Source organism: Oryctolagus cuniculus, chromosome 7, assembly GCF_051225735.1.
Source record: "Oryctolagus cuniculus isolate XC-2025 breed Fujian yellow rabbit chromosome 7, ASM5122573v1, whole genome shotgun sequence".
Lineage (NCBI taxonomy): Eukaryota > Metazoa > Chordata > Mammalia > Lagomorpha > Leporidae > Oryctolagus > Oryctolagus cuniculus.
Window position 1 is genome coordinate 108,768,387 of NC_142873.1, and position 23,372 is coordinate 108,791,758.

Here is a 23,372-nt window from a genome sequence, read left to right on the forward strand (position 1 = left end):
TTTAACCACCAAAAAACTAAGTTGCATCCATCCCTTGCCTAGCCGCATGAGCACTTATTATGCAAAAGAGGAATAATATTATACACTAACAGTTATGCTCATATAATTTTTAAAGTACATTAACATCTTTTACTTACTGTAGATAGTTCTAGAAAATTGGTATGGTAAAGCTTATTATCACACTGATGAAAAACTGAATATAAAAATAAACACTAAACAACTTGATTAGAGAGTAAATCACTGTTAAGTTTCTTATTCATGGCTTAATAGTTGAGTCAATGACAAAATGCTTGTGATTTCCCTGATTTAGTGGCCTCTGTTCTCAGACAGTAGCTGACGCTACTGAACTTGAATCCCAGCACGACAAAAAGTTGAGTTAGGAAGGTCCAGGCACTTTCTGGCCATAGAACTTCTTCAGAATTTCTTTAAAAATCACTTGTTTATGGAAAGATAAAGCGATTATCTTAATGATATTATTCTTAAATAAGGAAATAAATGATCCACTTTGTAACAAACAGACATAAGTATCAGAATGTATAAGCAATTTGATTCTGGTTTCAACAGAACAACAGAAAATGTCAAAGTCTTACTCCATCATAGAAGGTGGAATAGTGCAGCAGTCTTGAATTGCAGTTAGGGGAGAGGTTAGGTGAGCCGTATAGGACGCTTCTACAACTTGTTTGTTCCGATTGACCACATCCAAGTAACGGTTGAACTTCTCTCGGATTTTTTTGGCTAGCTGTGGAATAACAGTGAGAAAAATAAATCAAAATCCAAGACAATAACCTACTGTACTTTTCACTAATTAATTTGTGTCACAAGCTGCACATATTAAACTTCAGAGAAAACAACATCCACCCACATCTTATTCCAGTGTGTGCATTGAGACAAATGCTGCAAAATGTCCAGAATACACAGAAGGAAACTGAGACACCAATAAAACAGTATCTTCTGTCTTGTAACAGATGATGACATATTATGAAGTTCTCATGGGTTTGAATTCACATAGAATAATTGCTACCTATAAAATGCCTCTCTGGAGAAAGGCAAACAAAGACTACTGATATTATTATTGTCAGTATGACAGTGAGTGTTGCCAAGTCCAGAGCAACATCATGACTAAAAAAGGTTGGGGGGGGGGAGACATTGTCTATTATTTGCAGTTCTGGATTCAAACTGCTTTTCAGGGAAGAGGAAATACAAGGCAGGAAGCAATATTCAGTACCTCTGCTACAAAACCCAAGCACACCATGTGCAGACTTCCATGTGAACGGTAATTCCCCAGAGGTGTACAGTGCAGACGTCCACATAAAACAAAAGGAGCAGCTAGGGGTATACTTGTGTTTAGTCTGTTACACCTTTAAGATGGACAAATGTCTTTCTTAACAGCCTTGAACAGAACACTTCATCATGATTTACTTTCAGATGTGAATAATAAAAGCAAACTGGCAAAGCGTAGTGCCTCCCCTCCATTGTTCCCATCAAATGCCACAGCTTAATTACAGATCCCCAAGGAAAACAGTGTTGTTTTTCTTCCCCTTAAACAAAATGTTAGCCAAATGAAATGACGGATAGAATTATAGCTAATTGGGTTTGTAGAGCTATTTATTATCAGCACACTAGAGGAGAACTAATCGTCTCCTTTGGGTCACGCGTCACATACAACGCCAGTGTTCACAGGCTGAGAATGTGGCGTTAAATCAGGGTATGTTCATTTGTTATTTTCAGGCTTGATTTTATTCCAGAGATATTAAGGGGTTTTCAGAGTCTCACATAACCCTGGTCCTCAGTCTTCCTAAAAATTGCCCGAACAGTAAACTTTAGAAAAATTTCCAGACTTAACAGAACATAGACTTAACAGAACAGTAGAACGTTTGAGAGTAGGTTGTTCAAATTAATTTTAGCATTTTCAAAGGAGGAATTTTGTGTCTCAAAAATGAACAAGTGCAACTACAACTCAAACATCTGAGCTAGGGCTTTGCTAGTTTCCGTTGTTGGAGTCAAGCATGGGACCGGCACTGTGGCGAAGTGGGTTAAGCTGCTGTCTGTGCACTGGTTCAAGTCCCGGCTGCTCCACTGTCAGTCCAGCTTCCTACTAATGCACCTGGGAAAGCAGTGCAAGATGGCCCTGCTGTTTGTTCTCCTGCCATCCACATAGGAGACTCAAAGGAAGCTCCTGGCTTTGGCCTGGTCCAGCCCTGGCTGTTGTGGTCATTTGGGGAGTGAACCACCAGGTGGAAGATCCTCTCTCTGCCTCTCCTTTCTCTGTAACTCTGGTTTTCAAATAAATACCTGAATCTTTCAAAAAAAAAAAAAAAAAAAAACTGGTATAAACACATTTTAATTTACAGCATTGGTGATTTTGTTCCTCCAGGGGGGCATTTAGCAATGTTTGGAGATAATTTTGGTTGCCACAACTTGGAAGAAAATGCTGGGGCTGGCGCTGTGGCACAGCAGGTTAATGCCCTGGCTTTACATATGGGCACTGGTTCCAGTCCCGGCTGCTCCATTTACGATCCAGCTCTCTGCTATGGCCCGGGATAGCAGTAGAAGATGGCCCAAGTCTTTGGGCCCCTTCACCCACGTAGGAGACCTGGAAGAAGCTCCTGGCTCCTGGCTTCGGATAAGCGCAGCTCCAGCCGTTGCGGCCATCTGGGGAGTAAAACAGTGGATGGAAGATCTCTCTCTCTCTGTCTCTACCTCTCTCTGTAACTCTTTCAAATAAATAAATAAATAAATAAATCTTAAAAAAAAAAAAAAAAAAGAAACAAGAAAATGCTACCAAGTTGACAAGTAGAGGACAAGGACAAACATTCTACAGTGTATAGGACAACTCCTCAGAACTAAGAATTATCCAGCCACAAATGTCAATAATCTCCCAAATCAGATACCTTGATTTAGAGAGAAATCAAAGATGATTATCTCAATTTGTAATTCAACCCAAAAGTTTCTAAATTGTTCTGATTCTCCACTCATTCAAAATGGTACCTAATAAGGGTAAAAAATTTACAAAATGTCAACATTTACAACCTTCTATTTTGTTCTTTTTTTCCCGCCTAAACTAATATAAAAGAGGTCATTATACATGCTAATAGTATTTTATTTTATTAAGATTTTTTTTATTTATCTGAAAGGCAGTTAGAGAGAAAGAGAGAGAGAGAGGGAGAACCTTCCATCCATGGATTTACTCCCTAAACAGCCACAACATCTGCGCCAAACCAGGATGAAGCCAGGAATCTGGAACTCCATCTGGGTTTTCATGTGGGTGATGGGGGCCCAAGTACCTGGGCCATCTTCCATTGCCTTCCCAGGCACATCTGTAGGGTACTGGATAGGAAGTGGAGGAACTGGAACTTGAATTGGCACTCTAATTTGGGATATCAGTGTCAGCATCCCAACCCACTACACAACAGCAGCCTCATTAATAGTATTTTAAATGCAGTCCAAATAACAGGGATAGGACTATTGCTTATGATCAGTAGACACACCGACACGTTTTTGGAGCAGCAGTGTGTACTAATATAATAATCCTCTTTTCTTAGACTTTGCACTCAATGGGCAGTTGAGAGAATAATAAGTTCAACTTAAAAACCTAATGTATATTCTTATTCTGCCCTGCAAACTCTTCTTACAACACACATTATACTCTGATGCTATTATCTGTTTGACATCTGATTCTCCCACTAGATAGCATGCTATGTGAGGGCAGTTATTTTTTTTTTAAATTTATTTACTTATTTGAAGGTCAGAGTTACACAGAGAGGAGAGGCAGAGAGAGAGAGAGAGAGATTTTTTTTTTTTTTTGACAGGCAGAGTGGACAGTGAGAGAGAGAAACAGAGAGAAAGGTCTTCCTTTGCCGTTGGTTCACCCTCCAATGGCCGCCGTGGCCAGCGCACCGTGCTGATCCAAAGGCAGGAGCCAGGTACTTATCCTGGTCTCCCATGGGGTGCAGGGCCCAAGCACTTGGGCCATCCTCCACTGCACTCCCTGGCCACAGCAGAGAGCTGGCCTGGAAGAGGGGCAACTGGGACAGAATCCGGCGCCCCGACCGGGACTAGAACCCGGTGTACCGTCGCCGCAAGGTGGAGGATTAGCCTAGTGAGCCGTGGCGCCGGCAAGGGCAGTTATTATACATGTTTTGCTCAACTCCATTCAGATTCTAGTACATTGCCTAGCATTGAGAACACACAGAAAAAAAAATATATAATGAATTAATAGATGTTAAAAAGTAACAGAGAATTCACTTCTGAGAGTCACCAACCTTGCCTTTTGGTCTAACAACCTCTTTAACCTCTAAAAACACAGACTTACTTATTTTGAAAATATACAACAATATGTATTTCTAGAACTGCATCAACAACCAAGTTCATTTTTTTTCTTTCTAGGTTCTGACTTCTGAGAATATTAGTTTTTCACAAGTATTAGGAGAATAGTCTATCTCTTGGGAACAAACGTTCTATAGCAGGCTGAAGATAAAGTATACTTGAAAGAACTAAATTTCCAAATAACATTTTTACAAATTCCTTTTAGTATGAAAATAAGGGGCCATGCTGTGTTACAATGGGTTTAGTTGCAGCCTGGAGCGCCAGCATCCCATATGAGCACCAGTTCAAGTACTGGCTACTTCACTTCCCATCCAGCTCCTTGCTAATGCACCTGGGAAAGCAGTAGAGGATGGCCCAAGTGTCTGGGCCCCTGCCACCCACTGCAGCCAGTTAGGGAGTGAGCCAGCAGATGGAAGATCTCTCTTTCTCTGCCTGTCTTTCTTTCTCTCTGTAACTCTGCCTTTCAAATGAATAAATTAAAAAAACAAGGAACATCCAAGGGTTTGTTCTATGTACTTGGAGAATTATGAGTTAAGGTCATATCTAGTCAAGTATTTTTATTTACTGCCTGTTTATGTGAGCTATACAAAATGATCCATACATTTAAAAAATTTAAGAAAGAATATCTTGTGATATTACTTAATAATTATATGAAATTCATTTGTTTATAAATTGTTTAAGGCTATGTTCATTACACAATCACAGAGTTAATTATTTGCAGAAGGGGCTATATGATCTGCTTTGCTATAGGTAGAAGACAGGAGCCCTAACATGTCCCCAGCAGAGCCGTAATCCCAATGTAGTAGTATTATAAAATGTTGCTACACATTCCTAACCCTTTCTCCCTATTGAGAGGTGGAGTCCACATTCCCCCAATCCCTACTGCTTGAATCTGTATAGGCTTATGATTGCTCCTACGAACAGAGTACAGAGAAAATGAGATTATTTAACTTCCAAGGCTAGGTCACAGAAGGTCATGCTATTTCTTACCTGTCCCTCTTGGTAGTTCCCAACTCCTAAGCTATAACACATCTAAGACACATAGAGAGGCCATGGTAAGGGTCTGGTTGGCAGCCCTGACTAGGCATGTCAAGTCATCCCTTCCAGAAGCTTCCAGATAATGCCAGCTCCTGAAGCCTTCCCTTATGGAGCCCCAGAAACCATAGTGCAGAAAAAAGTCATCCTTGCTGGGCCTGATCCAAATTCGTGACCATCCAAAAGCATAAAGAAATAGTTGTTTCTACACTAAGCAGGGTGGTTTGTTATGAAGCTGCAGCTAACTGGAACGTCCAGGACAGGCTGAACTCCATCCCAGGATAAGCATATTGAGGTTAAGCTAAACAAAGCTGCTCAAATCCAGGCTCTACCTCTAATCACCAAAAATAACAAGATTGTTCTGTGATCTACAAATCTAGTACAAAGAGATTTCAGTGTTCTTCAAAAGATTTTTTTTTTTTTGACAGGCAGAGTGGACAGTGAGAGAGACAGAGAGAAAGGTCTTCCTTTGCCATTGGTTCACCCTCCAATGGCCGCTGTGGCCGGCGCACTGTGCTGATCCGAAGGCAGGAGCCAGGTGTTTCTCCTGGTCTCCCATGCAAGTGCAGGGCCCAAGCACCTGGGCCATCCTCCACTGCACTCCCGGGCCATAGCAGAGAGGTGGACTGGAAGAGGAGCAACCGGGACAGAATCCGGTGCCAGAACTAGAACCCGGTGTGCCGGCACCGCAGGCAGAGGATTAGCCTATTGAGCTGCGGCGCCAGCAGTGTTCTATACCATATAGAAGTATCTACCATGTAGTAGTATTATTTGTTTTATGTATTTGAATGGCAGGGAAGGAGCGGGAAGGGGGGAAAAGGGGAGCAGGAGAGAAGAGGGGAAAGGGGGAGGAGGGGAGAGGAAGTGGGGGAAGGGAGAAGAAGAGAGGGAAGGGGAAGGAGGAGGGAGGAGAAGGGGAGGGAGAGTAGTTGAGCCATCACCTGCTGCCACCCAGGATCCGCATTAGCAGGAAGCTGGAATTTGGAGCTGAGATGGGACTCAAACCCAGTCATTCTTACAAGGGATACGGAAGTCCCAAGTGGTGTTCTCATTGCTGTGCCAAACATCCATTCTTTTCTTTTTATATTAAAAGAGCCAAGCGATAAGCCCAAAGCCAAAAAAATCAGTGAAAAAGTAATTCATTTAGTCAAACTCAGGACTGTGTTGTCTATAAAAATTGTATATTCACCTGTTTAGCTATGATACCTCAGCCAAACCAAACCAAAAGAGAAGCTGCAAAATTTAAATACCTGAAAAAATTAAAATACAACAAATCACAGAGGTTGGAGAGTCCCGTGAACATCATCAGACAAGGCACAGAGCGCTCAGCATTGACTGCCTGTGGTACTGATAGTTCTTTGGGGTGAGTAGTGCCTGGCTGATGGGAGAGGGGCACTGGGGGAGGTGGGACAGAGAATGTCTGCCTTTGGTTTCCTCCTTAAACTCAGCCTCAAGCTACAGTCTTCAGCAGCAGAATGGAACCTTGTGTGCAGAGTTCAGACACCCATGACACTGAACAAAATGTCTCCAACCATGTTCTCTCCACCACAAAGCAGAGATTCCCCAATCTTTCACGTAGTGATGCCCTACTGTGCCTCATAAAAAAAAAATTGCCAACATTTGCATATAGTTCCTCCTTGAACAGGAATTTTGTGTAAATCACTGTTCTAAACGTCTTGCATGTACATATGAAGATTATCATTTGAAGAACCATATAAAGTATATACTTCCATTTTCTAAAAGTGGACACTGAAGGTTAAATAACTTGCTCCAGGTCATGGTGCTGGTGAGTGGAAGAGCAGGAATCCAACCAACCCCCTGAGCCTAACTTCAGAGCCCAAGCTTCCAGGCAAGGCTGAGCATATGCACAGATTAGTCCTCTCCTCATACTTCTATTCAATCCACTTTAACAAATGCTGTGAAATTCCTGGCAGGACACACTAAGCCATGCACAGTCTTATTACTTTATAATGAGAGTGAGATTTCTAAAAAATGCTATGATTTCATTTAAAATTCCTCATACTTCCTATGAAAACCCAGTACTCTGAGGGAAGTTTAGAACTGTCGAATTCTACCCCCAGATGAAGAGATGATACCAAATTCAGTACCAGGAGTTATCTCCCACCCCGACCCCCTCCCAGGCCAAAACAGTGCCTAGCTAAGATTCCTGACTCCTATCACATAAGTTACATCAAATTAAACTTTCTGGTAACTCAAGGATAGTCTGTTCCTAGCTTGGAAAGAGAACAGAGTAGATGTATTGTTCCTTTCTCTTCAGGAGAGGAGTTTCAGAATTTAGTGCTTTCCTCAGGATTTTCACCTTAATTAACTAATCAGTCATCATAGGAGAAAAAGAGGAAATGGATGGAATTCCCGTTTTCCAAGTGAAGAAACAGAAGACTCGGGGGAGCATGAGGGTGACTCCCTGTGGAAACCTCACCTCATCCACCATGGGACAATTGCTGCCCTCTCAAAGCCATCTCTTGGAGCACACAAGCTGAACTGAAGTTCTCAGAGTGCAGAGAACCTATAGAGAAGTAAAATCCTGTGTGTAGGCGTTAAACCAAAGCAGCCCGGCTAACTAACGTGGCAGCTTCCAAGAGGCCAGACACACCATGGGTCTGGTTCCCACCACGATCTCTGCAGACAGGGGAAAACAAAGGCCATCCTCAACCAAAAGCTACAGGTGGACCCACAATCCCCCTCAGCGTAATTAAAAACATTTTTCTCTCCACAGCTCAGCTTTCATCTTTTATCCCTCTTCATCCTTCCCCCTTCATCCCCTAAGGGGTTCCTGAATGCTGATGAGACAACGGGACGAAAACCATCTTGTCATCTTTTGGGTCAATTCTTAGGCTAGCCAACATCCAGCCATGGGTCAAATGATCAGTAGGTAGCGTGTGGTCCCCATGGGAACGGATTCTAATTTGTCATCATCTCCAGTGACAACGTTTCATCACAACATCAAGGCATTTCTTTCTCGCTGAATTTCCTTTCCCTTAATTTTCCCATAGACATTTCTGTCATTTGCATACTTCCCCAGAGTCCCCCTTTTTAAAAGCTCTTTTTGCCGTAGCTTCCGACTTTTGAAGGTTGGGGGCGGGGTGGGCACACTGAAAGAAAAAGGTAAAAGGCAACAAAAATGCAAAGGCACAGTACACACTTTATTTATGTCTGCTTCCCAAAAGGAAGGGCCGGAAGGAGTTTTAATGTTAGGGAAAGCTTTATTTAAAATACATAACAATGAGGCTGACAGGCACAGACAGGAAACGTACCCCAGGGGACAGAAGATTCATAGCAAAATTCCTATTGAATGCAGAAGAGTTTAACATTTGACATTCAAAAACCTTTGTGTCACGAGAAGAATTTAATAGCTGATCCTTCTTTCCTTCTACTCCAGCCTTATTACTCAAGAGTAAACCTTCCATTTCGTTCCAGCAAGTTGCAGAGTTAAATGAATATGACATAGATATAATTCTAAGTCTAAGCCAAGCACAAATATTAAGCATCTCTGACCAACATCCCACCGTTGCATTCCAGAGTTCTTCAAGTAGAAAACAATCTCAGGGGGCCGGCACTATAGCTTAGCAGGTAAAGCTGCCGCCTACAGTGCCGGCATCCCATAAGGGTGCCAGTTTGGGTCCCGGCTGCTCTAATTCTCATCCAGCTCTCTGCTTTGGCCTGGGAAAGCAGTAGAAAATGGCCTAAGTCCTTGGGACCCTGCACCTATGTTGGAGACCTGGAGGAAGCTCCTGGCTCATGGCTTTGGATCAGCCCAGCTCCAACTGTCACAGCCATCTGGGGAGTAAACCAGAATATGGAACACCTCTCTCTGTCTCTCTGCCTCTGCCTCTCTGTAACTCTGCCTTTCTAATAAATAAATAAATGCTTTTTTTTTTTTAAAGAAAACAATTTCATTGTTTCATATTACAAACTGTCTACAGAAGAAATTCCCTATGTCTTTGCTATTCTTTTTATTAGTAATAGTTGTAGTATTCCAGACACAGAGTTCTCCCACTTATTGGCTGGGAATTTGGGGAAGTTCCTTAGCATTGGTCTACTCATGAATAAGATAGGTATAATACCCCAATAACAGGGCTTATCGTAATGTTCAAATGAAACAATGAGGCCAGCGCCATGGCTCACTTGGTTAATCCTTCACCTTGCAGTGCCAGCATCCCATATGGGCAACGGGTTCTGTCCCTGTTGCTCCTCTTCCAGTCCAGCTCTCTGCTGAGGCCCGGGAGGACAGTGGAGGATGGCCCAAGTCCTTGGGCCCCTGCACCTGCCTGGGAGACCAGGAAGAAGCTCTTGGCTTAGCATCCGTGCAGCGCTGGCTGTGAAGGCCATTTGGGGGGTGAACCAATGGAGGGAAGATCTTTCTCTCTGTCTCTCTGTCTATAACTCTACCTGTTAAATAAATTTAAAAAAATTAAACAATGAGTAAACAAAACTCAGAAAAAGCACAAAAGATTATTCTTACTGATATATCCCAGTCTCTGGACTAGAAAATGCATACTGTCATGACTGGGAACTACTGTGTGTCTAAATTTTCTAACAGTAAAACTACAAGGGAGAAGGATTATCTGAATGACAACTAACCATTTTATTCATTTAACTCATTCTCCTGGGTAATTCTACATGGGAAATCTGGTACAAGGCAGCAGACGGGGTGTGTGTTTTTCTTCTTTTTAAAGATTAATAGCAAAGTGGCACAAAAGGCTTAGGCTTTGGAGTCAATAAATGTGAATTAAATCCAATGCCCTCATTTACTAGCTAAAGGAGATCAGGTAAATTATTTCTCTAAGCACCAACTTAATTAACTCTAAATTGAGAATGGTACTACCTGCTTCAGGATGTCTGAGAATGAAGTAAGGTAAGGTCTGTATTTAGCTGAGTGCTTAATATACTGAAGGTGCCTAGTAATGGTAGTGCCTATTGTTTCACTATTGCTGTTACTGTTATTGTAGTTATTATTTGGGAAACTTAACAGATTGGTTCAGGTACTCTAGGTGTAGAATCCGAAGAACATTCTCTGTACTTGGAGAAACAAGAGCAGTCTCCATGTAGTCAGGTGTATGTGTTCACACTGGCCATGACCGTACTTCAGCGGTCAGTGACACATCTAAAGCTCTGAGTCCTGCAGCGTAGATAATTCTAATCTTGGGAAGCTCTGCATTCTTCTGGAACCCTCACTCATTCATTCAAGAGGAGACAGTCAAGCAGGCAGATACATACACATACACACACACAGGGATTCACATTCATTCATTTTGGGGAGGGGGAGAGAAGGCAGAGGAGAGAGAGAAACTCTCCCTTCAGCTGGTTAACTCTCCAAATGCCCACAATGGCCAGAGCTGGGTTAAAGTAGAAATGGGAAGCTCAGGATCAAACACAGGACATGGGTGTCCCAGCTGGTATCTCAATAACTAGGACAAATGCCTGCCTTTGGGATCCTCTTTCTTTACTTAAAGATTTCAGGATGAATTTATTCATGTGTTAGGCTCTAACATTTTTGACATATTTTTGCCTGAGTTGACTCATTTGTGCCTTCTAACAACCCTGGGAGCTGGACAAAGCAGGTACCTCCTGTCCTATTTTTATAATCAAGAAGATCAGTGCTGAGAGGTTTGTCCAAGCTCAAGCTGCGTTCTATTTCTTCTAAACCCGGGATCAATTCTCTTTCTGTTACGAGCTCCTTCAAACTGCAGAAAAGCATGAACTCTCCAGATCCAAGTTCTGTTCACTCTTCCAGTCCAGGCCAATTTCAGCCTCTCTGAAGTCTTCTCAGGCCCTTCTTTTCCAAAATGTCCTAAGACTCACCATTTATGCCTCTCATATCCTGTTCCACATCATTGACCTCTCATATCAGGACCCTGTTTTCCACAAGAAACCAATAACAGAAAGACAAGCCGTAACTGATTGCTGACTATGTGCTGGGCGTGTGTGAACTGTGACTTTACCAGATGCCTTTTTTTTTTTTTTTGGACAGATAGAGTTAGACAGTGAGAGAGAGACACAGAGAGAAAGGTCTTCCTTCTGTTGGTTCACTCCCCAAATGGCCACCACGGCTGGAGCTACGCCGATCCGAAGCCAGGAGCCAGGTGCTTCTTCCTGATCTCCCACGCGGGTGCAGGTGCCCAAGTACTTGGGCCATCCTCCACTGCCTTCCTGGGCCACAGCAGAGAGCTGGACTGGAAGAGGAGGACTAGAACCTGGAGCCCATATGGGATGCCAGCCCCACAGATGGAGGATTAACCTAGTGTGCCACGGCGCCAGCCCCTCATGTTGAAATTTAATTGCCATTGTGACAGTATGATGAAGTTGGACATATGTGTGATATGTTTGTGTATGCCTGTGTATATACATTTATAACTATTTAAGAGACACAGTGAGTGAGAGATATTCCATCAGCTGGTTTACTACATGAATGTGGGCAACACCTGAGGCTAGAATCAGGACCCAGGAACACAAGGACCACAGCTACTTGAGCCATCACTGCTGCCTCTCAGGGTCTGCACTGGGAGGAAGTCGAAGCTGGGAGTTGAACCCACACACTCCAATGTGGTATGGAGTTATATTAACCTGAATCTTAGTCTTAACTCTGAGTGTTTAACAGAGACACATTCCAAGCAAGAAGGGGCCACTTGATGAACTGGGGATGGTTAAGTTGGGAAGATTCTTCGGACCTGAAATTTGACTCTAATGGGTTAAATTTGTCTACTCCCTTGAGGTGGGACCTTTTAGCAAGTGATTAGGTCAGGGAGGCTCTGCCCTCATGAATGGATCAGTGTCTTTATCCCTGGAGTGGGTTAGTTATCACAGGAGTGGGTTCCTGAACAGGAATGTGGCTCAGTTTCTCCGTCTCAGGCATGCTTGCTTGCTCTTCTGCCCTTTTATGACCCAGCACAAAGACCCTTGCGAGATACTGTGTCATGCTCTAGACTCCATGCTCCAGAACTATGAACTGAATAAGCTTCCACTGTTAACAAATTACCCAGTCTGTGACATTGCCACGGCAGTAGAAAATGGACTAAAACAACCATACTCATGATATGGCCTCTCATCACCATTCATTGGGGCCTCATGAAACTACCCAGAAGAGAAGAGTTTAGGTGTGGCAGACAAGGATATGGGACACAACAGATGGAGACACGAGGTTGAACAAGGCCATTCTGAATTTCCAGCAGCCCAATAGGCTTCAGGGTTGTCTGACGGAAGTGTGGGAATGGCCCATCCAACAGAGAAGCAGGGCAGCCGCTGACAGACGATCTGCAGGTGGACCAGGAAGATTTATGGGCAAGGCTGTCTGGGCTTCAGGGTCACATACCCAGATCCTGTGAGAGGTGGGGCCTCTGTGCTGAGCTGGGAGGAGTACAATGGAAAAAACAGAAGGCAAGTGCTGACATGCCAGAGAACGGGAGGAGGCCGAGCCCAGGGACATAGGGAGAGCAAAAGCTTCCCTCTTGAAGCAAAATCCAGGTTTGCTTTAAAGGTTATAACAGATTTGGCCTGGGGAGCGGTTTTTATTGGGTATTCTGGGAGGGTTTTGGTAACACACACCCAAGCCTCCTGAAAGCCAAGGTTATCAACTCAAGGGCTCAATGGGCTCTTGCCCTGTTTTTCACCCCACTCTACCCTTAACAACCAGATCACAACAAAGGAAACAATGGGAAGGGCAGGCTTCAGCCCACTTCTCACTTCACTCTGTAACAGGAGCCCCTGAGCGCCTTTAAATCTGAGATTCCTTTAAATCTGCAACAAGCAAGTGCTCAAGCCTTGAAAGTTTACAGCCTGCTCCTCTGTAAGGAAAAAGAAGTTCAACCTCATCTTGACCTTAGAAATAAAGGAGAGGCTGAGGATCGGGGAAGGAAGAGAGTAGGAGCCACAGCACATAGAATAATCCCTAACATTTCACTTCACAACTTCTGAAGTAAGTTTGTGTAGGATATTAGGGGAAAATTACCATGGGTTTGTGAGCGTAGGAATTCTCTGGTGGCCTATGAAAGACATTCAACTGTGGAAAAGGAAAGCAAAGCCAGTCTCTTTACTTTTACTATATAGAGCTCTTATTTAAAGTACAAATATCTGTGCATAACTTAACAAACGCTGAGTGTTTAACAAAGATACATTCCAAGCAAGAAGGGGCCACTTGATGAACTGGGGATGGTTAAGTTGGGGAGATTCCTTGGACCTGAAACTTGACTCTAGCCCAAACTATCTTTCCCATACCCAGCGCAAATAATACCTCAGCATAAACCAGCCTGGCGACCTGGGCAAGAGGCTGGGAGGACTCAGGAAAAGGTTTGCTGCTTAGATGAAGGACGAAACTTGACCTCGCCTCTGGCTAGAGGCCAACTGACCAGAGCATTTGCCGCTTTGAAAGCATATCGATCAACCACTCGCCAGCTAGCGTCAATTAGCTCAGCAATGGAAAGATGACACGGGCAAGGACACAAACATCTGCTACCACTGAGTGCTTCCTTAGCCTCACACTGGCCAAGAACATATTAAATCCAACTGCCAGGAAGACAATCTGGAGACACACTGACCTTTTCCAAAACTTTAAAAAAACTTAATGTTTCCATTTGATTTTTCTAATAACATTAACTTGACTCTCCCTTCCAATGGAATATAACACTGTTCCATTTCAGGACATCACTGATACACAGTTCTAACAGGAGATGAGCTCAATTTCAGTAAGTATAAGGCCTCTCTATCACAAAAAGATGAGTGAATGCAAGACAAAGCCTAATGCACAGAGTTTCCATACCCAGAGGAAATTTCTACAACAGAGATTCCCTTTAAAAATAAGCAAAGAAGCATCTGAGGAAGGAGCATTTGATTTCTTCAGCTATTGAAGACTGGCCTTGAATACTCCTACTACTTAAGCCTTGAAAAATAGGATAACCTTAAGAGATAAGGAGCCCTCTGTCTCCTGGTTCTCGGTTTGAACAACGGAGTTGGCATAGAACGTGTTTGTGTCACTCAATAAAGAAAATGCCTATTTGGACTTTAGTTTAAAGATATTTGAGCAGAGGCAAAGCAGATTTAGGGGCCTTTACAATGCAGGCATGTTAAGTGCTGATTCAGAGGTTCAGGTTGGGGCTTTTAATACATATATAATTAGCAATTTTTCTAAAAGCCCACAACATCATCCCTGCACAATACTTAGATGAGGTGCAAAATGTTGGATGCTGGCAGGAAATGCACTGCCTGCTATTAAGACTTGCTAGAAACAACAACAGAAAGAAATGTTTCCCACGTGGGTTCCAAACCAGAGGAATGAGGATATTTGCCTGAACCACAACAATTTTATTATATCCTTCTCTGAACTATTCTGTGTGTTCCCTTGCCAAGCTGCATCTAATATCACTCTCCAACTCACAACTGGATTTAGGAAGGTCTTCTCATCCCCTATCCGATGACAGGGCGGATTGCAAACAGAAGAACCCAGGCGTGTCTGTTCTCTATCGGCTGTTTGTTTCCATAGGACTCACTGCTCACACCTTTCTTAGAGGCTAGCGCTAGGGTAGGCCAGACATGGGTGTTAGCAGACATGACAGCGACCATTCCTGATGACTCTGTAGAAGAACCCACACATGCTTTTCAGCAAGTAAAAGCAACATCCAGTGCAAATGCCGATGACTAGCTCTTTCAACGTGATCTCTACCTGCCCAGTCTTCTAATATCAAAAAAGTTCCTGGTGACCTTGTACTTTTGATCATAGCACTTGCTAGTTCATCAGTCCAGGGTTTCAGAATATTCTGCCATTTCAGGACTTCCTGATAATAGCAGCAATTAATTCCTTTACTTCAAGACCAAAAGTATTTCTTATTTCACAAAGGACTTAAGTTTGCTTGTCAGGCTTAATAAATTCTTAGCTGAGTTTCTGTTTATGCATTCTGCCAGCAGAGAGGGTTAATTTGAGCTTATTTTATTTTCTAGTAGGAGCAGCACAGTTCAATGGAGGGTGCAGTTAGGGGCAGGGTGCAGTTAGGGGCAGGTGGTGAGGAAGGCGATTTGGAGAAATCTTGGTTGCTACCTTTTTGTCAGCATTTCCAAATACCATTCAGCCCTGAGATTTTAGAAATGTGTATAATAGACTTTACTGTTTCTATTTTTAGTGAAATGTTAATTTCTCACGATGAATTCTTCGTGGCCTTTAGCATGAGGACGCAGACTCAATCTATTCCCTTCTAGTTAAATGAAGCTTTGACTGTGAGTACAAAGCCCAGGCCTGCAAAGGTCTGCTTCACTGCAAGAAGCCAAATGCACACATATGGATCACAGTCACGTGAAAAGCTAAAGCTGTAGCTGGGGCAAAGGGAGATGCAATGGGGGGAGCGTGCATGTCTTTTCCCGCCCTGCCCCTCCCTGTTCTCCCCAGCTGTGCCTGCCTGCAGCCGGGCTCCCCTGTACTGCTGGCAACCAGCCCTTCACTTGTTTCCTAAAGGAGTACAAACACAAAGTGTGGCAATCAAGGGAAGGAAGAAATGGATTCATTTGAGTTTTTGCCAAAACAACATCAGCAACAACACCAAAAAATACCTGCAACTAGAATTTTCAAGACTTAAATGACATTGTGTGTGGTGGTGTTGCTGGGGATATAAAGAATCCATTTTCTAGAGCTTATACAGGTGTAGACACACAAATGTAAAAATAAACATTGCACCTAAAAGTATCAGTATGTGCAGAGTACTGCAGAACGAATGAGTGGGCCTCATATAAAATGTGTGTGTATAGGGCTTGTGTGTCAGTGTGGGGAGTAAGCAGGATTATCTCAGCTTATCTAAATACCAGGCACATACATTGGCTAACGTATAATATGTACCCTGAAGTCAGCTAGTCTATATTTAGTATAGGAAATTTAAGCTTTCTTGTATGCATACACATGTACTTTAACTTCCAAGCATACATGAGGAAAAAGAAAACAGGCTACCTACAAATTTTTCCTTAAAATACAAAGATTGCAAACATGCTTCAAATTTGAAACGCTCATTTCTTACAAGGCGACATAGGAGTTTCCTGTCTCCCAGCCTACAAAGCCGGCTGAGAGTACTCCAAGTATCCCTGATTACTGTGGAGGCGCACATGGTGAGACAAAGCTGACAGTGCTGGGAGGTAGGTCAGGGCTGCTATATCCTCCACAGAAATCAAACTCACAAAACTTTACCAACCATAGTTCTACACCAAGAATGCCAAACTGTTATGCACTTCTTCTGGTGTGTGACAGAAAGGAAGCTCACTTGGTTAAACTTTATCCTACCTACTAGCCCAACAGCTGCAGTTTTTCACTGGCTCTATGAGCTAGAGGTCCTTAGTTAAGGGGTACTTAGTGAAGAACAAAACAAAAACCCCCATAGCCCAATAGAAATTCCACAGTGATGCAAATTATAACCAACTGTCCTGAGGTTCTGTTAGTAATGGAATAATGATGAATCGTGAGGAAAGACAAAGGAGTCAACAAGGACTTCATTTATTTTTATATCTTGTGTACGTTCGTTCCTGCAGGATGATCCATTAGTAATCTAATGTGTTTCCGCACACGGCTCCAGTTATATGCTTGTGATTTACGAGAGTTAAAAGGCTTGTCATGAACAGTGCAGAAGGCACCCTCCACCCGTGTTTTATCCCCGCCAAGTGGGCATTTAAACTCCATCTTTTCCTCATTTTGCAGCTATATTTTCCTCATAGTACTTACTATGCTTAGATACTATTTATCTTACATTGGTTGATGTGTAAGGCTCCCAGGAGAGAGCAAACCACCTTGTTTAAAAGAAAAAAAAAAGTCAGAAACAGAATTTGCAAGGGGAAAAGCATGAAAAGCAACACAGCACGTGGTTTTAGAACATGGGTTGTAAGAGTCAGGCCACTTTGGCAAAAACCCCAGTCCTGTCACCTAATCCGAGTATGATTCTGGAAAATTACTTAATGTCTTGGAGTCTCAATTTCCTCAACTCCTAAACAGGAAACAGAATTGTATTTATAACACAGGGTTCTTATAAATGGAATGAGATAACTCACGTGAAGTAGTGTTTGTAAAATGAACACAACTATCATGTCAAATAGATAATGTGCTCCAAAATGCAGCCTAATTTATATACGTAACTAATTTTTTGCACCCACTTGCCATTTCTAGATGGCAAATGAACGAATGAGTGGGCCTCATATAATTCTAGAAAATATGCCTAACTTGAACCTAAATGAAGATTGTGCCATCCCAGATGAGATGCACAGTCTGTGTGGATCACTCCCCTGCCTCTCCCAGTAGAATCGAGAAAGACTCCCCAAGGAGCACATTTCTGTCTTTGGGCCTCACCTTCAAGAGATTAGCAAGATAAATCAAATGCAGGAACAAAAGTCTCTGTGATTTAACAGTGTCCTTGGAATAAGCTTTTGCTTTCTTCTCCTGCCATGCCAAGTATATAATAAGTTCTTAACATACACTGGCTGAATTCATCGCCTGCCTACCACTTATCGAGAGGCATGCTCAGAATCTCCCCTCAAAGAGATCACATTCTAGCTTGTTTGGGTATACCTCAATATCCATAATGCACTACACGTGGAGGACTCTCACACGATCTGCAGAGCAGGAGGCTGTCTTCTAGAAGACGGAACCACGTGTGTGTTTAGAGGAGCTAACAATTACTACACACTGTCTCTGCAGAAAATTTTTAATATTTTCCTACCAATCTCAAGCTTTAAAGAGTATCCCCCATGATAATATTTTTACAGTGTAAAAAAACAAATTAAATTCAAGTTTGCAGGATTTTTTTGGTGTAACGAAACTGTAAATCTTTCCTTTTTGAAAAGTGATAGATCATTTTTAAAAATTATAACTTCATATTAGAGAAACCAGCGGAAAAATGCAGTGATGTTGCAACTTAAACAAGTGCTTTATGTGTATTGTTAAGAACTGGTATTACCAATCCCTCTAAGAAAAAAGGGTCCCTTAACATGTATTAACATAAGAATAAAGCTTTTTGTTTGTTTGTTTTCAATTATTCTTGTCATTTCTCATTGAAAAACTAAAACCTACTGTGCCTGCATCCCATATGGGAGCCAGTTTGAGTTCAGGCTGCTCCTTTTCCGATCCAGCTCCCTGCTAATGGCCTGGGAAAGACGCACAATATAGCACAAGTCCTTGAGCAGCTGTACCCATGTGGGAGACCCGGAAGAAGCTTGGCTCCTGGCTTCTGAGCCCCTGTTGCAGCCATTTGGGGAGTGAATCACTGGATGGAACACCTTTCTTTTTTTCCCTCTGCCTCTCAAATAAATAAATAAATAAATAAATAAATCTTTAAAAGGGGGGAGGGGGTGGTGCTGTGGCGTAGTAGGAGTAGGCTAAACTTCAGCCTGCAGTACTGAAATTCCATATGGGCAAGAGTCTGTGTCCGGGCTGCTCCACTTCTGATCCAGCTCTCTGCTATGGCCTGGGAAAGCAGTAAAAGATGGCCCAAGTGTTTGGACTCCTGTACCTGTACGGGAGTCACAGAAGAAGCTCCTGGCTCCTGAGGTCCCAATGTGGCCAGTGAACCAGTGGATGAAAGACTTTTGTCTCTCCCTCTCTCTGTAACTCTACTTCTCAAATAAAAAAATTAAACCCTAAAAAAAGAAAGAAAAACTAAAACCTGACTAGGTTAGCTGACAGCTTTAATAAGGTAGTTGGGTTATACATTTCCAATAATTTTCTGTATATATTATGCACAACAATGAAGTGTGATCTATAAATATCAAAAACAAAAATCTAAAAAATCCTCATACTAAACTCCAATACTAAATCCAACAAGGAAGTGGGGAAGACTGAACCTGGCCCATTGTGTTCATGTAACAGCATCCGTAGTCTCTTCCCCAAATCTTATAGGGAACAAAACTTTGAAAACATATTTTTTAGGAGAGCTTTCAAATTAAGTACAATTGAATTCAAAATCAGGTTCTCTAACCTCTTACTTGAGCAACCTTGGTTAGAAAAACCTTTGTGCATAATTTTCTTTGTCAGTAAACCTTGTAGAGGTGTTTCTGAGAATTATTAATTCATGAAGCAAGTATTTACTGAGCACCCATATGCTACAATGAGACAATATTAACAATGTTGGAGGCACATCAAGGAATGAAACAGACAAAAATCCCTGTCCTCATGGAGCTTACAGCCAATTAGAGGAAGAGACAAAATAAAAAGATAAATATATATGTAAGTCCTGAGTGATAAACTGTTAGGGAGATAAAGCAGAGACAGCAGTAGAGGAGGAATGCAATTAGTAAAATGTAAAAATGGGTGGTCAGGAGGGATTCTTCAAGAGCTGTCATTCCAGCCAAGGCTCAAAAGATGTAAGGAAATAAGCCATGTGGCTATGTGAGAAAAGATTTAATCACAGTGCTCAATGAAAACCACAAGTTTAATAAATGATGCTGATTATGACAGCCAACAAAGGTAACATCAAACTAAGATTAAAGATCCTGTCTCTGTCACTCAACACTTCTATAAGGCATGGAATACTCCTAATTAGCATTTCTCTGATACACAGGGAAATGGGATAATAATACCTACTTTATGTTCAATGTCATTAAGAGGATAAAATGAGAAAGTATGTATGTGAATGCAGAAAGAAATTATAAGAAGCACACAAATATTATAAGTCTCACATGTCCTCTTAGACCCTCCGCTTTGGTTTGAGAGTTCCAAACTGTTGTCTTCTCCAAAAGGGTCATGTGATTAAAGACTTGGTCTCAGGGTGGTGCAATTGGAAGGTGGTCGAGCCTTTAAGAGGTGGGACCTAATGGGATGCTCTTAGGTCACTGGGGTATGATCTTGGAAGGCAGTTCTCCTGGGATCCCAGCAGTTCTTACAAGGGGGCTGTTATAAACTCAGCACACCTGGGGCCGGTGATGTGACACAGTAGGTTAAACTGCAGCCTGTGATGCCAGCATCCCACATGGGCACTGCTCCAATTCCAATCCAGCAACCCGCTGATGTGCCTGGGAAAGCAGCATAACATGGCACAAATATTTGGGTCCCTGTACCAACATGGGAGAGCTGGATGAAGCTCCGGGCTCCTGGTTTTGGCCTGGTCCAGTCCTAGCTGTTGCGCCATTTGGAGAGTGAACCAGTGTATGGAAGATCTCTCCAACTCTGCCTTTCAAGAAAATAAATAAACAAATAAATAAATAAAATACAATAAAAAATAAAAGTAAAACCAGCATACCTGGCCACACCCAGCTCTCTCTGCTCCCTGGCTAGCCAATGCAGAACTGAGCCAATGCAGATGCCATGCTCTGGAACTTCTACAACTGTGAGCTAAAAACACCTTTTTCTTCATAAGTAGCCTGTGTCAGGTATGCCACTACAGTCATGAAAAGTGATTAATGCACTATCTTTCTAAAATGACAGATGACCACCTTATCTTATCCACAAGGGGCAGGAAGCCCAGGAAAAAGTCTTTAAGATGAAATTTACTTCCTTTCTGGAGAGTCAGACCAAAAGCTGCAACTGTTGAACCAGACCTAGATTGATTTCTAATCATGGAAACCTAAACATGAGCCAGGTAAACTTGCTGGGGAGCTGGCCTGCCAGAACAGCCATCTGTGTTTCTCTGGTACGTGCTGATTGATTATAAATTCCCCATCTGGGCAGCTTGAATGCCTCTCAACCTTTCTTTTGCCTTCCTACAGGTTTAGTGTCATTCATTCACTCATTCAACAAACATTTCATGAATACTTACAATAAACACAGAGCCAAGTGTGGATCTGGGTGAGTGGATGAATGAAACCAGGACTCAGCCCAAACAAATCCCTGAGGACGGATGGGGGAAAGGTTGGGAGCAAAGAGAGAAAGAATGGAATCCATCCAGCCCACCTCCAGGATTCCTCCAGCCTGAACAAGTCTGAGCCTTGAACATACTTGACTAGGTAACTGTAAACAAAATGAGAGCCTGCAGGCTACTACCATGCTAGATTGCACTTGGCAGGGCAACCCCTAAACAAATCCAGATACTAGAAACAGGAGAGTATATCCAGCCACTTGCCCACAAATATTTATTAAATGCCTACTTATTACTAGGCACTGGGATCAAAACTCAATGACAAGGGTTCCTAGCACTCAGTGCTTCTGTGTCTAACCACTGTCCCATCTCCATTTCAACAACGCAACCAATCTTTCTTAGAGTGGGGAGTCTGGAAGTAGACCAACAGCACTAATACAAATGCAAGTCTAATATAAATCCCTTGTCCAGTTTCACGGTCTCCAGCCTGCTTCTATTTAACACTTCCACTAGCCCTTCCAGAGCCTTTTTGTGATCACTCTCTCCTAGAAATCCTCCTTATAATAGTCACAGATCTTCCCTTCTAGGCCTTACCCAAGAGGAACAAAAACCAGAAGAAAATAGAGCAGTCTTCTTGCTAGTGCACCCTTACATGGCTGCTCCATCACCTGCTTATATCCCGGAAGCAGAACAGAAACTACTGAATGCCTGCTCTGTGCTCTGTAACACCCCCATAATCTTTTGAACAACCTTACAAGACAGATTATTATTGCCATTATGGAGATTAATTAACACTGAAAGGTTCAATAACCTGTCAAAAACCAGACAGTAAATGACAGATTCATGTCTGGACCTTACGTTTTCTATCTTTAGTTTTGCATCCTGGCTTAACCCTAATGAGAGCTATCCAAAAAAGAACACAGGGAAGTTTCCTGACCTTTCTGGCCTTGTCCCTGTGGTCTCTGAGATACTTTTCAGGTCTAAAATTCTAAAACACAGCATTAGTCAGGACAGATGATTTACATTTTACAATGCAAAATACCATCTATCTCAGGTTGACTCTTAATTCATCACCTCTTTAAAGATTAAAGGCTATTTTGGACCTGTAGGCTATGTATGAATTTTCTTGCTACAGAACATCTTTCTTCTCCTATGAATAAAGGAATATAATTCTGTTCAAAGTCTGCATTGGGATAAACATCTTACCTCAAGGTAGACCCTAACTCATTGCTTTGGATTCTTCAACACGGAAGCCTTGAGTTAAATAAAACACTAATTTGGAATATTAGCACCCACTAAATATCATTTACTTAGAAAAATCAATGTTTCTCTTTTCCTATTTCCCAATACATGATAAATTGATAAAATGAAACATTAAATTTTAAATCTTTCAGATAAAAATCCTCATTATCAAATACTTCAGAAAAACAGTTAAGAGAAACTACCACCATAGTTTATATGTTGAATGGTGGAATTCTGTAATACATTTGGGACCAGAAAAATCTTTGGATCCTTGAACTATACACACTCAAGGCAAACTCCAGCTAAGGAAAAACTGAGCTGAGATTTGAGCTGTTACCCAAAAGGCAGATAAGCAGTTTGAATTCAGTCAAGTTAACTGCTTGCTAAAACAAACAAATAATAAGTCATCAAAGGAACATAACAGAATCCAGAGTTATTCACAAAGCCATGGGAAAATGTAACTTAACTCCCAAGAGAAAAGACAGTTAACAGAGATCAACCTCAAAACATTTTTAGATGTTAGAATCAGCAGACAGGATTCTAAAGCAGCTATTAAAACTATGCTTGAAGATGCACAAGAAAATACATTGGCAATGAATGAAAGGAGAGAAAAATCTCAGCAGAGAAACAGAATCTATTAAAAGGAAACAAATGGAGATCCCAGAAATAAGAAATAAACATTTTTCCCTTTGAGGCATAGCCCATCAAAAAAAAGTGTCTACACCCAGCAACTGGAGAGTACACATTCTTTTCATGTTTACTCGACATATTCACCAAGACATAGCATAGATTAGGACAGAAAGCCCAAGTCTCAATAAATTACAAGGGACTGAAGTAATACAGGGTATGTACTCTGATTAAAATGGAATTGAAGTAGCAATCAGTAACAGTAAGATATCACACATTTTAGAAATTAAATATACTGTAAAATAATCTATGGGTCACAGAAGAAATCACAGAAGAAACTAGAAAGTATTTAAAACTAATTGTGGGATGTAACTAAAACAA

The 23,372-nt window shown here is 42.0% G+C and overlaps 1 protein-coding gene across 1 annotated transcript in view; it reads right to left on the bottom strand.

The window, feature by feature from the left end:
- Positions 1-23,372, bottom strand: part of CACHD1 (cache domain containing 1) — a 247,434-nt gene that overhangs the window by 115,500 nt on the left and 108,562 nt on the right. The window contains exon 3 of the mRNA XM_002715945.6: positions 591-739. Within this exon, the coding sequence (XP_002715991.4) occupies positions 591-739 (149 nt within the window). The remainder of the gene's footprint in view (positions 1-590; positions 740-23,372) is intronic.